The sequence below is a fragment of the Poecilia reticulata genome, linkage group LG16 (assembly GCF_000633615.1).
Source record: "Poecilia reticulata strain Guanapo linkage group LG16, Guppy_female_1.0+MT, whole genome shotgun sequence".
Taxonomy (NCBI): domain Eukaryota; kingdom Metazoa; phylum Chordata; class Actinopteri; order Cyprinodontiformes; family Poeciliidae; genus Poecilia; species Poecilia reticulata.
The window spans coordinates 18,742,514-18,759,423 of record NC_024346.1 but is presented as its reverse complement, the minus strand read 5'-3'; the positions used below and the strand labels follow the sequence as shown (position 1 = coordinate 18,759,423).

At 38.2% G+C, this 16,910-nt stretch overlaps 1 protein-coding gene across 3 annotated transcripts in view; it reads left to right on the top strand.

Moving 5' to 3' along the window:
- nphs1 (NPHS1 adhesion molecule, nephrin) overlaps positions 1-16,910 on the top strand; it is a 62,634-nt gene that overhangs the window by 4,266 nt on the left and 41,458 nt on the right. For 2 of the 3 annotated variants that reach the window (XM_008432426.1, XM_008432425.1), the window contains exons 3-4: positions 7,250-7,438; positions 13,137-13,259. In XM_008432426.1, the coding sequence (XP_008430648.1) occupies positions 7,250-7,438; positions 13,137-13,259 (312 nt within the window). Of the gene's footprint in view, positions 1-181; positions 270-7,249; positions 7,439-13,136; positions 13,260-16,910 lie in introns of those variants that run through there. The other variant, XM_008432427.1, reaches the window with a different exon arrangement.

Genomic DNA, 16,910 nt, shown 5'->3' with positions numbered 1-16,910 from the left:
ATATATTTGTTTATCTGAAAAGAAGCAGTTCATCAGAGTACCTTATGTTAAAAAGGCTTACTGTTCCTAAAGTTAAATATCCTGGACAATTCAATAAATTGTTTTGCGTTTTAATATCATTATTGGTTCATGCAGGCATGCAAATTGCGTCATAGGGGGAATTCCCCAAAACCATCTGAACCGACTTGCAAAAATCACGTAGCCACCAGGGATGATGGGTGATGGGGAAATATTTTCTCTAACACATACATGACAATAAAACACCAAAGGTAAGACTGGATTTGTATTATTGGCTTTATGAAACGAGTCTTATTTTTCCTCTTCAGCAACTGCTGATTCAGTGAGTTGTGCACATAGAGCGCCGAGCCGAAAGGAAGGCGCAAACTCTCAGCCATAGCTAAGTGTTGCACTAGCGTTGCTGTGTGTTTCTACGGTTATGCAGGTTTAGCATTTATAAGCTAGTGTTGAAACTGGGTTTTATGTATTTGGCTTTGCTAATTAGCTGTCCTTGTACACACTGCTCACTTTGCATTTTGTTAATCCTTACGGTGGACAACATTTACAGGTGCTTTTCCTTTTCCCATTTTTAATTTTTTGTTTTGTTTTTGAAAAACAGACTTTATTTTTTATTTTTTTTTGCAGTCAGGTTGCAGATAGTTGCTCAGCAAAACCGCACCACATGTGAACAGAAATGCCCGCTTTTAAATCAGAGGACCAAAAGCCGCCTGTTGTGATAAACATTTCCATGCAACACAATTTTGCGGTCATTAGCAATAATAACAGTATTTTTTCAGAGATGGTGGGAGGCAGCTGTGTTATAACTTATGTTGCTTTTAATTTACATTCATCTTGTTGTGCATCTGAAGATAGAAGGGAGTCAAGTTTTGGTGTTTTTGACACAAACTGGCCTAAACAATTCGACCCATTTTGTCGAGAGCAAGACCAAGACCGAGATGTTACAGCAGTGGTTCTTAACCTTTTTTGAGGTACCGAACCCCCCAGTTTCATATGCGCATTCACCGAACCCTTCTCATCCCCCCCCCCCACCCCCTCCACAAAATACTTTGCGGTATTCTGATTTAGAAATGTAATTATATTAGCTGTGTTACCACCCCCACGCCACTAGAGGCAGTACCAACCCCGAAAAGATGCGACTAAGGAGCAGATTTAGACTATAGAATTTGGTAAAAACGGTGAGTTTTGCTGAACTAATTAAAGACACAAGTTCAAATCCATGCTGAGAGTCGAGCTCCTTCAATCAGGGCTCCTCCGCTGCACTGATTGGCTAAGCAATGTAACGTGATCCTCTGCAGCAAGTGATGGCAAAGCGGGGCGTCATCACGACTTTACACAAGTGTGTTTTTACCTCCGCGGCAGAGGCTCCGCCAAACCCCTGAGACCGACTCACCGAACCCCTGGGGTTCGATCGAACCCAGGTTAAGAACCACTGTGTTACAGGTATTCGTTTTAAGTAAACCACGATTAAGTAATGGATAAATAGCTTTACTTTTGAGTGTAACGTTCAGAACATTGTGGAAGGCTGAATGTATGAAATGTTTTCAGCTGAAACTGGCACTATAATAAAATTCAGCTCTTGTCAACTGATGTCCTTACTTGCATATCTGCTGCTTTCACAATCTTTGCAAGAGAGTAATCTACTGAGAGCGCTATTTTCAATGCCATAACAATGAATGTACAAGGCTTCTTTATTTGTGTGTAGCTTGAGTCATTTGAGACACAATATTGTTGTTTGCATGTTCTCCGGCTGCTTGTGAGTGTCATAATCGGGTTCCCTACTTTAGTTACTTAAGTCAAAAACAAATATTTTAGTGCAGTTCAAGCTTTCAGACTGACTGTATATACATGGTTTTGCATGATTATGTCTGTAATTTTTCCAGACTAGATTTTTCTAGTGCATGAAAGACCTAACTTCTCTCACGATGTTAACTCTCAGCAGAAGCATTGGTGGTTGGATTTTACATTTATTTTTGCCACTTCTTGTTAGCCATATAGATGGCGTCTCATTATATATGCCTGTCAAGATTTCTTGGCATTAAAGTTATTTCAGAAGAATTACGTTTTGATGTGGCTGTTCAGTTAATGAGGCAGTCAGTTATGAGTCTGTCTTGTCCTAAGCTGCCTATAATTAGCTCCACCATATCATCACCTTCTTTTTTTTTTGCCAAAAGTGATTTGGCAAAAAGCAAAAAAATAAAATAAATAAAAAAAATCACCACCTCTTTCTTTCCAAAAAATTTTTTTTAGTAATAAAAGCACTTTAGGCAAATTAAGTGATTTTTTTTTGCCATTATTTTATGAAGGTCACAACATGATATGTTTATGATTAAAAATACCTTTCACCACTACAACTTTATTGAAACAGTGTACTGAGAGTATTTTGTGAAGTTAGCTTAGTAATTGTCATAATAGTAATCAGTTAGTGAGTACATGAAACATCACCATATTCCTGAAAATTTCTAAAATGTAAAGTAACATTTTAGTATTTTACATTACTCTGTTGTAGAGTCTGACACTCTACAACAGCCTAGTTAACAGAGTCCATCACAAGATAAATTATGTAATCATCAGCATACAGACGGGACTTAACATTTTACAAATGCTTTCCCAATTCGATTTTATTAATGGTAAACAGAACTTCAGCCAAAATGAAACCGTTAGGGACATTCTTAACAATGTCCACAAATTATGCTTTCAACCCATCTGCAAAACCACATTGAGTTCTATCTGAAAGATAATTCCTGAACCATCTGACAGCTGATCACTCATACCAATGCTCCTCACATTCGCCCTTTTCACTGATTTGCATGGAATTTTCTTTTTTTTCTTTTTTTTGTCTTCATGCTGTTATGGGATCCAGGAACACGTTTTAGCCAATGAATGGGTTCTGGACACAGGCATCATTATACTACTGTCACTTGAGACACTGTCATTACACTTAGGTGATTTCCACTCCGCTCATTGTGAGACTATAAGCACCAACTGACTGATCCTTTGTTGGATTAGGTCAGTTACTTTAAAAAGGGGGAACACATAAAATGTGTAAAATAAATACAAAATGATTTCTTTTATCTTTAGTATTTTTATCTAATTGTAAAAGTTTAATAGAACTCACTTTTCACTTTAAAATTTAAAACATTGTTTCTTTTAAAGAAAAAAAAAAAGCTACATTTTGTTCCTCATGATTTTGTAAAAGCAATAAAAAGGTAAAACATCAAGGAAGTGAATACTGTTTGTAGATACCGTGTTTACCTATTTATGCCCTAATGACATAAATATCTTTAGACACGGGGAAAAAAAAGGTTGTTTATGACTGCATGCCAGAAACATCCAGCATTTTTAGCAACGACATCAACATGTACGTTTATTTATTTTTTCTATAGAAATGTTTGACATCCTTAAGAAAAAACATGGTGCAAGGTTTTATCTGAGTGTTCATTCCAAAGAGAGAGAGGACAAAAAGGTAAGAAACATTTGAAGGTTGGAGCAATGAAAAGGGAAGCTTTAGTTAGAAAATAAAGAAAAAAAAAATACACAAATCCAAGCTTTGGAACAAACCACGGAATGGTTCAAGATATAATAGACAAATAACTAAATAAGGTGCAAACTAAAAATATCGGTATGCACAGCACGACAAACAATAAGGAACAGACAGCTAATAAACAGAGGGGTTGGACTACAGTTAAACCACAAAGTGATTGATGATACAAGTTGAGCAAAGAGCAAAACAAGAGGCAAACAAGGTAGAATGCAAGAAGTGAAGAAGGAATGTTAATTGCCACACAGATTAAGTAACTTTGAAATGGAGCAGAAAATAACTGCAGGGACTCAAAAGCTGAGACAAACCGAGCTGCATGGCAGCAGCAGAGCAGTTTTACAAATAAAAAAAATATTTTTAATGCATAAACTAGTGAAAAAGAAAGTAGGAAGAAGAATTTGTTCTTTGACTCCAACTTAAGGAAATGCATATGTCTTTGAGACAGTTTATTTATAACTACACAACGCCAAGATATGTTAAACACCAGATATCGTTGAGCAGCAGAAATAAAACTGCATTGCTGTGAGAAATTGTTAAAAAATAAGGCTAGTCAGTTTAGCACCACTGTTAATCTTAGGATGGTAAAACATCAAAAGTAATAATGTAATTTTTGTTTTGTTATGATGTCATGTTTATAGTTTATGGCTAATTACAATAAATATCTCAACAATCGAGTTAGGTTAACCTATGGAAATTTGCACAGGTGTAAGGAATTTAAATTGGAAATTCACAAGATTGTATCAAATCATTTTTAACGTGAATCTTTTTTAAACATTCAATTTGAAAATGTTTGGCCAACACCTGGTCGGAAGACCTTTGCTGGACAAGTTAATGGGTTTAATTCCATGTGGCACAAATCTAAAAAAAACTACAGTATCTAACTTTAATAATAATATTATTGAGATTATAATAGGGTCACTTATTTATATGTTAAATAAGTGACCTTGTAATGACGGTATAGAATGAGATGGATAATCGTGGAAAAAATCAAGTTCTTCCACCCCCTCCCAGTGCTATTGCCATTTTCAGAAATGCAGCGCTCCCGGTCGAAAGCAACCAATCAGAGCAAGGAGGAAGGTCATAACGCTGTCAATAAGTGTGGAGAAACAACTTACTGTTACAGGAAAACTGTTTGGCTATACTAACTAGCCCAGGCATTCATGACAGGCTCTGCTGTTGGGAAGAAGCTGTAGCATACCAGAGAGCAAGGGGAATGGTGTGAGCAGCGAATACACAAGACTGATTGACAGTGCTAAAATACTCCTCTTAGCTCAGCACTAGAAGAACGTAGAGGAGCTTGATTTTTTCCACTAATTATCTGTCTCATACTGTCATGACATAGTGATGATTTTAACAATGTAACCTGTATATTTTTAATTTTATAAAAGTAAAATACTGCAGCTGTAAAGCATCAGAAAAAAAAAATCCTCCAAGTTTTTGATGTGTATTGACATGACAGCATCACACACTTGAAATAGATTTGTTGATAGCACATTATACGATGTAAATCACAGCCCAAAGGGGGGCTATTAGATTGAGAATTGGACTTTAGAACACAGTGAGCATAGTGCAACATTCAGGAAACCAGGACTAGATGATTTGGGCTTTGTTACATGGTGCATGATCCTGCATGGAGTGGACATAAGAAGATGGGTACATCTTCTTATGTACCCATCTTCCTACTTAGGTAGGAAGTAGGCATGCTCAAATGATACTGAGTACCAAGAAAATATATGCTATACAACCACCTCCAATCAAAACAACAGATATAAAGCAGGATGGATTTATGTTTTCATGTCTACCCCAAACTCTAATCTCACCATCTGAATGTTGCAGCTGAATTTGAGACAGAACAAAACAGGCAACATTTTTTTTTTTCAATCTTTTATTGTCCAATTTGCAGGAGCCTGTAAGAATTGTAGCCTCAGGTTTCAATTCTCAGCTGACAAGAGTGTCACTAGATTTGGTCTTCTTCTGCTGCGGCCCATCTGCTTCAAAGTTTGATGTGTTGTCGCTCAGAGACAATATTTTTCTACATATCTTGCTGTAACAAGAGTTTATTTGAGTTTTGTTGCCCAGCAAGAATTTTTCATCCACATACCTACTGTTCTCTGCGTATTTTCTCTTTTTCTTTTGACTGTTCTCTGTAAACCCATGAGACGGTTGTGCGTGTCTGAAAATTACAGTAAATCAACTGTATCCAAATTAATCAGACCAGCTTGTGTGGCACCAAAAACCGTGTCATGTTTAGCGTCTTAAAATCCAATTTCCTCCCCATTCTGATGCTCGGTTCAAACATTAACTTGTCTTACCGTGTCTAGATGCTGAATGTAATTGGTTGATTTGCTATAGTGTACTTAAGGGGACAGCAAATGGTACAGGAAGATTCTAGTTTGAGCATAATAGACAGGAATGTATGGAAAACCTATGGCTGACACTAAGACTTGACAAAAAGAAGAAAAAAAAACACAGAAAGAAAAGAAACATGGCTTACATCCTGACTAAAACAGAAGCTCAATAATCAATAGTGTCCTCTTAAATCTAAAATGTATTTCTTTAATAAGATTAACTGTTACTAGCGTAAAACAGATACTTATATGAAAAGAAACACCACTTTTATTAAATTAAGAAGCTCTAAAATCTTTCCGGATTGAGCAATACATTTTAATTAAGAACACACAAATGAAATTTTATCACGTAGTTGATAAGATATATCCCTGCATTTTCAGAAAAGCACAGCCATTCTGCATCTCTGTTGAGTATTCATTTATGTAAACTGTATGCAAAAACACTTTCTGTGTTTGGCTGTTTGTATGCATCCACTGTTATGGCCAATCCTGCCCTTCATATTTGACGTGAGGTGACTGGTTCAGCCTTGATCTGAGAGCTCTGCCTCTCACTCATGTTGTCAGATGCAACAGAGCATACACTTCACAAACAACTTGGTCATTGCTTCAATGAAGGTCAAGATTTAAGCAACTCAATGAAATCAGGCAGACCCTCCCTGCAGGGCATTGTTTAAACGAGACCCACGCTTTGATTTGAGCTGCTAATTGGAATAAGTATTTGCACAGGGCTCCTTGAACTGAATTTATTCTGTGTATTATAATGATATAATCCTCACCCTGGTGATAGTTCTGCATTAAAGTTACCTTTCTGATTCAGATGCACTGAACCAGTGAATTTCCCTTCACAGTCTGGCTGAAGGATGGCCAACCTTACCTATGACAAACAAGGGGGATTAAAGTGATAATCATTACTCTTCCAAGAAGGAATTAGCTGGTGGGACATCGACATTAAAGAAAAACCACAGGTGAACAAGGTCTCTGATACCCCCTGCTTTTTCTTGCACCTCCCCGTACCATATCTGTGTGACCGAGGGGAGATTTAATTTGCCGTAATTACTTTATTGACTCATTTTCAGAGCCGTATCAGCGCAGTTTACCATCAATAAAACATATGCCAGGATGAATAATGTGTCCACACACAATGGGGATGCCTTCTCCTACAAAAGATCACAGGACTGCATCCCTGCGGTGCATGTTTATGTCACGCTCTCTCTACTTCATTTACTTCTTTGATAACACTCCTCGCGCACCGATTTCCTCGTTCGTTTTTATCTCTTTGCATTAACTCCCATTACACCCTCTTCCACTCCAGCTCCTTGCCTCCCTCTGCTTTTTATGTCTCCAGGCACGCATGCCCAGCAGGCCTTCAGGACTGAGCCCAGGAACCTCACTGTGCGAATGGGAGCCACAGCTGTGCTGAAGTGTGAGGTCCTCAGGGCCTCGGGGATTGTGCAGTGGGCGAAAGACGGCTTTCTTTTGGGACCTCAGAGAAGCCTGCCAGGCTTCCCACGCTACAGCATGATTGGAAGGAGAGGTAAACAGGAAAAGTCACCCAAATGGTCTGTAGGGAGTTGATGGACTGATTTTAAGTAAAAGCAGCAAAAAACTGAGCCAAAACAAAAATGAGACAAACAGAGTAAATGCTATAGTTGTTCTGGCTAAATATGGTGCCTAGAAATGATTTAATACCACTTAAACTTAAAAATGTGTCTTTTAACATCCATAAACATCAATTAAATGTCTGCATTATTCTTGTGTCAGAGCAAGTCAAAGCAGTGAGTATCAACAATTATCAACAATGGAAGTCTTCTGCAACCTGTCGGCAACTTTGCAGCCATCTCTTATACTGGCTGCGCATGTTGCGACAGTGAAAAGAAAAAAACTCCTGTTTGTCAGGTGGAAATTTGTAAATAAATCCAAATTCATATCTACATGGTGCTTGCTTTGGGTTTATCACCTAAAATCCAGATGAAACGCACTTAATTTTGGAGTTGTAATGTAAGAAAATATGCAAAAGTTCAAGGACTGTAAATATGTTTGCAATGCAAGTCTTTTTGTTTAAAAGTCACACAACATAGAAATTACCGTAAAGCTTTAACTGTGAAGTTGCAGTATAGAACAAGGCTGTCAATACTAATTTGCATAAGTTTAGTAAAAAAAACCAAAAACAAAATTGATGATGCATCAAATAACACACTCTGGGTACTTCACAGTAAAGGAAATGAGGTTAAACTGATAAAGCAACACTGCCATGAAAAACGTGAGCTATAAATGCTGCGGGTCAGTATAAAAACGTGTGATTACACTTTCCACTTATCCTGTCATTGGCATATCAAAAAGTAGAAAAAAAACAGAACTGTCAGCTAATCAGTAAAATGTGACAGAGGGGGAAAAAGTGTGTTGCAGAACACCACAGTCTATAAAAAGTAATAGCCAATTAGAAGGCAATCCCGAGTAGGAGAGGAGCATCTGTTCCTGATCATCCTGCAACTCGACGAGCCACACTTCACTGTTGCACTCTGTGGGAGACAGCCAGTGACATATGCACGCTCGGGGAACCATAGTCCATGCACATAAAACATCAACAAAAATATACAGGTGCATCTCAGTAATGTGCAGTATCTCTGAAAAATATATATTTTCTGTAATTCTTTCAAATACTAAACCTTCTATTTTGTATGGGTTCTCACACAGAGTGATATCTCAACCCTTTATTTTTGTTATTTATATATTTTTTTACGTGCAGCTAGAGCTTGCGTTTCTTAGAAAATTAGAATAATACATAAAACAAATTCTATTGAGATATGAAATCAATACCTCCATAAAGTTTGTAAGCATGAATTGCTCCTTAGTTTCCTCATAGACAGGTATGCAAACTTTGGACTTCAGGAAATACAGCCGACTAACCCTAACAAATGACTGACTCGTGAAACATCCCACTGGACTTTAAGCAATATAGGTGCCTGTTTTCTTCTGGGCTCTGGGAATTAGACTTTCAAATGAAATTGAAAGTTTTGCTATCTTATGAAAAGATATCCATGGACCACTGAGCTACTTTTCAGTCACCTCTGATGTTGTCTCTAAGCAGTGGCCTAACATAAACTTTAACCCTTTCATGCATAAATTATGATCCTTTGTGTCAGGATTTCTTTCAATGTTTTTTATTTTATTTTCTTAAGGCATAAAAAAGGCAGGAATTTTTTATTTTTTTTTAGGTGGTCAATTGTAATTTTCTCCAAATACAAAGTTGTTCTTTGAAAAAATACCTCAGTACTATTGTTCTTTAGGGGTTATCTGATGTCACAATTTTTTGTTACCGGCAAGAGTCGTCTACAGTAGAAGGAGGGACCTGGTCGGTTGGCATGCTTGTTTGTCTGTCCGCCATATTGGATTTAACAAAAATAATTTCTTGCATTTGCAGCTGATGGCCAGTAATTGATAGTGTATTTTATGATGCATTAGCATCCACTTCAGTGGTCTGTGTGCATTTATAACGTAAAAATCCACAAGAAGCACAAGAAAACGGCTTTTAGATAGCTGTCCACTGTAGTGACCATGAAAGGGTTAAAAAAAATCTGCATATTTTCTCCTGTATGAAAATCTTCTGAAGCACTTTCCACATGCCACACATTACATACTGAATCTATAATCCATCCATCCATCCATCCATTTTCTTGCACCCTTTTTCCCTCAGTGGGGTCGGGAGGGGTGCTGGTGCCCATCTCCAGCCAACGTTTCGGGCGAGRGGCGGGGTACACCCTGGACAGGTCGCCAGTCTGTCGCAGGGCAACACAGAGACACACAGGACACACAACCATGCACACACACACTCATACCTAGGGGCAATTTGGAGAGGCCAATTAACCTGACAGTCATGTTTTTGGACTGTGGGAGGAAACCGGAGTACCCGGAGAAAACCCATGCATACACAGGGAGAACATGCAAACTCCATGCAGAAAGACCCCAGGCCGGGAATCGAACCCAGAACCTTCTTGCTGCAAGGCAACAGCTCTACCAACTGCGCCACTGTGCAGCCCTGAATCTATAATTTAGTAATCAATTTATTTTTAAATAAAATATTGATAAAAAATAAATTATTCAATAACATTTTTACCTTTTATAGTTCTTAAATGTCATTTTATCTGCTGATTAGCGATTCAAAGCAAACATCAATTAAATGCCCATATAGAAATAACATTAAAAAAAAAACAAAAACAAAAAAAAAACGTCTGCAACATTGAGATAAGAACCTGCGCCACTGAACACTTGAACCACAGGCAAACTCAGCATGCTATACACTCATCCACTCACCTATGAATAACATCTCCATCAGCACAGGTACAATTTCCAGGAAAGGTAACTGCAGACTGATGTATGCAATCACTTTCCTCTGCCCAGAACGAACCCAAATCATTTGGGATGACACTTGACTACACTTGATAGGCCACCAGTTCTCACCGATTGTTATCATCGGGGGTGTTTATTTATGCTTTAAAAAGCTTGAAATCATGCCTTTACAGAGACAAGAGAGGGCAGCATTGATTTCAACACACACTCAAGGTAGAGGCAGCGCACTTCCTTTCCCCTCAACCCCCTGAAGCAAAGGACTGATATAAATATGGAATGACATGAGTCCTAATCTACTGCAAGATTTCAGGCCGATTCGTGTAACAGCTCTTATTGTAAAGACAAACACAGATGAGCCAATAAAACAGCTTGTTCGGCGCACTAGAGCATGAAGTATGTCTTTGTTAATTTATTTTCAATGATTGGCCCACAAGCAGTGATTTAATTATACCTGACCTGCAGCCAATCAATGAGGCGAAATGTAATTATTAATGAGCACAAAAAACACCAAGTTTTTGCATATTTTCCACAATGATGATAACACAACTATTATGAAAGATTATTAAATGGATTAATGATTGATTGTGTTATTCATGAAACATGAAAATTCCTTCCCCTCCAATTTCTCCAGTCTTAAGTAAAAGTTTCATGTAGGCTTTTACAATCACCAAAGTTTCTTTCCTTTTCCTTTGAATCTGTAATTTTCAAACAGAGGAAGAAAAGGAAATAGAAAGCGATAAAGAGCCTTCAGCCAGTTCACAGAAGTCAGATTGTGTGCAGCAGAAGGAAACCTCATTCATTTTTTTCTTAAAACTAGTTCGGACCTGGTGAAACAGAGAAGGAGTGCGACATGAGTAAAAACTTTGCGGTATGTAGTGAAAAAGTGAGAAAGTCATTTGAAACTGTAAAATTAAAAGGTTTTTCTTTTTTTTTTTTTTGGAACATGTTACCTGCTTTTTATCAGCTGACTGGGTAGAAAACAAACGGTTGATTTGGAAATCAGAAATTAAATCTCAAATATCTGATTTGGACCTTTTACTCTTTGTTTTCACTTACTCCTTGCTTTAAAAACGCATTGATTTTGACGTGTTAAATGTTCTCTAAAAACAAAACAAAACAAAAAAAAACGCTTCAGCAGGTTACCCTATCTGCGAGGCATTGTTTAAATGAGACTCATGGTTTGATTTGAGGTTGTGATCTAATTTTCACACAACCCCATGTATGTGAGACCGTGGCGTAATTAATTTGTTGTGGGAAATGATTTAGTATAAAAAATGTGCTAAGATAAACACCTAAGGAAGGGATTTCATTTAAAAACAAATACTTTTAAAAGGCAACCACATTTTACAAGGGAGGACTTTATGTTGTAAGATATACTTTCAGCTTTAATTTGGTTCAAATAATGTGGATTTGCATAGGGAGCATTAATTTTAACTGCAGTCATTATGTCTTTGTATCTATACTCAATCTTAAAGCCTCCTAAGGTTCTAATCTATATGAAATAAATAGAAAGTAATAGGAAAAAATGGCACATCACGTCCCTGCCTTCCACCATCTCCTCCGCTATAAATACACACTTGCTGCTACTTGATTGCACTATTTGTGAATAATTTCAGAAAAGAGGAACGTGATTAATGACTTCAGTGTCTCTCCCACTCTCTGCACTCAATGATAACTTAGATGTGAAAATTGCTTCTGGTTGGTGTTAATTATCTTGCCAGCTTACTTGACACATGCGTTTTTAGGCCTGAGTGGTTGTCAGACCAAGATACTATTTTCCACATGTTAGTGGGCCGTGAGCCATCAGGAGCTGGAAAACCAACAGTGAGCATCATCTAATCCCCACAGGTTGTGGCAACGCATCAAACAAATCAAGCCCCATTGGCATGCCAGACTAGCAGAGGGGAGATACATAGTGAGGGACTCTGTCTGGCAGCAAATAATAGGCAGTTTATTCAGTTCGCGTTTTGAATTAGAGATTGGATTTTATTTACCGCATTGGAAACTCCTGCAAAAAAAAAAAAAAAGAAGAAAAAAAAAAGAAAAACAATCCTTCAAGTATACAGTACACTGCAACTTGCATATCAATTGGAATGCCTGGAGCAAGAAATTAGAGATTCTCAAAGAGTGTGATGTTTCAACTCTACAGCTAAAAGGAAATTGTCTATTTATAGCCAGATCACCCAGATATTACTGAATACTGTTAATTTTCTTCTTTTATAAATTGTAAAGAGCTACTCTTATCATTGCACAAGAAGCTAGATCTTTCGTATCTGAAGCAGTCAGTGACAGAAAACTCTTTTTAGTTTTCATTATCACTTTAGAGTATATTGAAGAACTATTGTGAAGCTTTTCATGTGTATTAAGTGCTTTTTTTAAAAAAAATCATTTGGCATTTTTGTGAAAGGTTCACAATTAAAGTGTTCATAAACATATCTGAATCTTAAGGAGGTTAATTCCTAATGGTGTGAAGCTCTACAATAATATATTTTTGTGCAATAGAAATATATTTCGGCTTTCTAATGTCTTCATTAACCAATACATCAGAATAGAAAACATGTGTCTAAAATTCTAGAAGTTGTTTCTAATTTTGGGTATGAAGTTTTTTGGCAACACTAGCCAACTCTGTAATAGAAATGAGCATAAAATATTTGGTGAGTTGTCTAAAGAAAGCTGCTTGTAACCTTTTAACAAAAACTCACTTCAAAGATCCTGACATATCCATTTAAACATATTCAGAGTTGAATTATCCCATTGAAAGGTTGCACATTAAACTATGATTCATAATGAATGACAACCTCAATGTGACTGTTGCCTCTGTTGGATTTTTCTAATAAAAAAAAGCTGTTTCTTAAGTACATTTCCCCATTTCTGTGTCTGCGCAGGACAGTATAATCTCAGGATTGAAGACGCACAACTTGATGACGACGCCTTCTTTGAATGCCAAGCCGGCCAATCTGAGAGAAGTGATGCTATTGTCTCCAATCCAGCCTTTCTCACCGTGCAAAGTGAGAGTCTGACTGTCTGTCTGTCTGATTGTCTGTCTGCCTGTAAGTCGCTGGATACATGTTCAACAAGGCACAGCACACATTATCTCTACTCCAATAACATGTCTGACCTCTTGACCAGTAATCAGCATATAAAGAGCTGTTAAATATTCATTTCTATTGATAAAGAGCTTTCATTTTTTTCAAGATAATACTGTTGCATTTGTAGCAGAGACAAAATGAATGAATCACTGGTACAGTAAAACTCAAATGTTTCCTTTTTTTTGCACATGTACATATCCCTCTTAATGAACTAGAATATTTTTTGAAAAGTTAATTTATTTCAGTATTATTAGTGAAATTAATGTAGTATTTACCACAGTAGTAATAATTTATTTCTGCTAATGATTGTGGCTGATTAAAAACCCAAATTGCAGTTTTACAGAAATTTAGAATATACAGTATAGCATTTGAGGTGTTAAGGAAGCTGCCATAGCAAAGCTTGTCTTCTTTGAGGAAGACGTCCTGTGACCCTTCCTTTTGACAACACTCTATAGATTCTCCATAGCATTTAGAACAAGTTATTCTGCTGGAAAGACCTTAGACTCGATGAAACAGTGGATCAGCAGCAGCTGGTCACGTGGATTCTGAGGTGCTTTTCTGTGTGGAGATTTTTGAAGCTTCCACCCACAGTTCACACTTTGTCACCTCCAAACTCTCAAAAGGGCCTTTTTCTCAGTCCTCTTAACACAGCAGTGTTCCTCTTCCTTTTGGACCATTTCAAAGCACACATTTTCCTTTCACTAAACTTTCCATCAATATTTTGGGATAGAGCACTCTGAACAGCCAAAATTCTTTAATGGTAACCTTTCGTGGCTTATCCTCCATGAAGAGGATGTCAGAGGCAGTGTGATGGAAAAAATATCACAATTCAGCTGTTTCCTAGTTGATTGTGTAGGCCATACAACATGAATTCCACTTTTATTGATCTTATCCAATATTCTAGTTTCTGGAAAACAACATTTTTGTTAGCTACAACTATCAAATAACGAGAGTAAACGCCAGAAATAAACTGCTATGTGTGTAATGAATCGATATAAACTATCAGTTTAACTTTTTGATAATCTTATTTATTGAGATGGATCTGTAAATTGCAAAAAGTTTTGTAACACTTTAAATATTATTCTTTTTTTTTTTCCAAAATCCTTCTACCGGTGGGTCTGGTGGTTATTACCACCATCTGTAACATATAAGGTAACAGTGCAGCCTGGCAAGCCTAAAGGGAGATAGTTCAATGTCTCTCTCTTGCACAGAATAAATTATTACAGAGGTGATTGAAAAGTTCAATTTGGACATGTAGTGAAACATATGTAACTGTAAGACTACACTGGACCACCTGTTGCCATTCTATAACGACCCTTTTCCGTCGTTCTTGCCTGTGGGAGTGAGCCCATATGTGGTCAGGGAAGGACTCTAAAAGAACCTTTCTTCTCCAGGCACAGTTCATTTACTTAGACCCACCCCCAGCCCCTTCCCATTTTCTCTGTCACAGAAATTTTTACTCTCTCCCTTGTGCTCAGGCTTTTTCTTTGGTAATACGGCTGTGGGGGTGGTGGTGAAGGTTTGACGGGGGGGGTTGAAAGGGTTTTCGCTGTGGCAGTTTCAGCAGTCTCTCTCCTCTGGGAAGAGAGCAGGTTTTTCTGACATCAATGGGCTGCCAGGAGGGATGGCGGGTGGCGCGGGGTAGCAAGAGCCATAGACTGCAGACGTCTCTTTTAAATGACTGCGCTCCTTTCTGCTCTGCAGCAGCTCCGTATCCTGCAGCAGGCCTTACACCTGCAGCCACAGCGGGTTTGACTCCCACATTTATTACCTCTGAGATGCCCACTACATGCGCGCCCACGTACACAGAACCAACAAGATTGCCTTTGACTCTGCCAGAAAGGTCAAAATACACAGGCATCATGTTTGCGTAGCTCGGGCATCTTTCTGACACGCTCAGATAATGAGTCTTGTCCACAATTGACAACAGACGGTTTTGTGTTTTTTGGCTGTTTACATTTCAGAATGGACAGCAGCTACACCTGTCGAAAAGGTTAAAGAATGAAGCGACGACCTTAAAAAGCTCTTTGAAAATGTCTGTCCTAAAGGATCATTAGTTCCACCCCAGCTGTTCATGTGATTCAAAATATGTGAGAAATCACAGGCTTCATAATGAGCTGATGAATGCAATCTTGTGTTAGTGCTGAGCTGGGACTGGAAAGTGTGCATCCTTTTTGAAAGCACAGCCTCTGATGAGTTTCCCATAGACTCCTCCATCAAGGCGACGATTGCTCCCAAGGTCCCCCCCATCCCCAACACCCCTCCCTCCTCCAACCGGTCAACCGTGGCCAGATCTCATCAAGCTCTGCATCAAATCAAAACACTATAAACCCTTTATGAAGACCTGGCTTATGAAAGAGGGGAAGGAATTTACAAAAAAATAAAGCCAAACTGAAATTGCTGGTTGTAAAATTGGTATCATGACTGACTAATTCAAGATAAATCACCGCAGGAAATGAATAGCGAGGGGAAGAGAGCGAAATGTCAATAAAGCCCCCATCCATGGGCTTACAAAGAGATGTTTTCAAGACATATCCATTGGTGTAACATAACTCCTGTGTGTTTTTGCCTTTCTGTGGAGCTTAGATAGGGGATTACTGCTATAGGCAGATCAAGTGGCAGTGAGTAATCCATGACAATAACAACCTCTGCTGAAACCCCCTACCTCCTCCTCCCTCTGCTGCTAAAAACTTACCCTGCGCGGTGCCACATATCATATACCTGACACATCCTGTGTCTCGGTTTGTACCATTAGCCTTAGCATTTAATCCTATTAATGAACAACTCTCTCTCTCATCATGTTGCGTGTACAGATGCCTCCTGCAGACGTTCAAAACAGTTTTTTTTTATGTGCTCTGGTTTTAGACTGAATTACTCATTCTGCCGGGTCTTACAGAAATATGCACATGTTTGTGATTGAGTGTGTGTGTGTGCGTGAGTGTGTATGTGTATGAGCTTATTATCACAGCTGCTTCGAGGTTAGAGGACATTTTAGGAACTGGGGCTATGGCAAGGTTTCGGTGGTAGCTAATGAGTTTAGCTCTTGAAGAGTATATAATGAGCCTTCATTTTCTGATTCCCTGTTATGAATAATGGAGCAACTTATAAATCGGGGCACAAGCAACATGAAGCATAGCGACGTTTTTCATCCTTGTTCTTAAAAAGTTCTGACAGCTACCAAAGATATATTCTCATCAGAGGTTGATGAGTTATGCACTGATGTGATGGTGTGCATATTAGAGTTCTCGACTGATGTTAAAGCGTCAGTTTCTGCCTTCATAACTACCAGGGGACGTCATGCTTAATAGTGAAATGGGACACTTAAGAGGCTCCTTTTAATTCTATCTTGAACGTTTAATTAGCATAGACAGGACCCTCCACTTATTGGCATTCCTGGTAACGTCTAAAAATAAATTCTGTTATGGCAGAACAGGCTCATCCAGAAAAACGAACACACACACACGCACCCCTACACACATATGTGTGTAGGGGTGCGTATATATGTGTTCGTTTTTCTGGATGAGCCTGTTCTGCCATAACAGAATTTATTTTTAGACGTTACCAGGAATG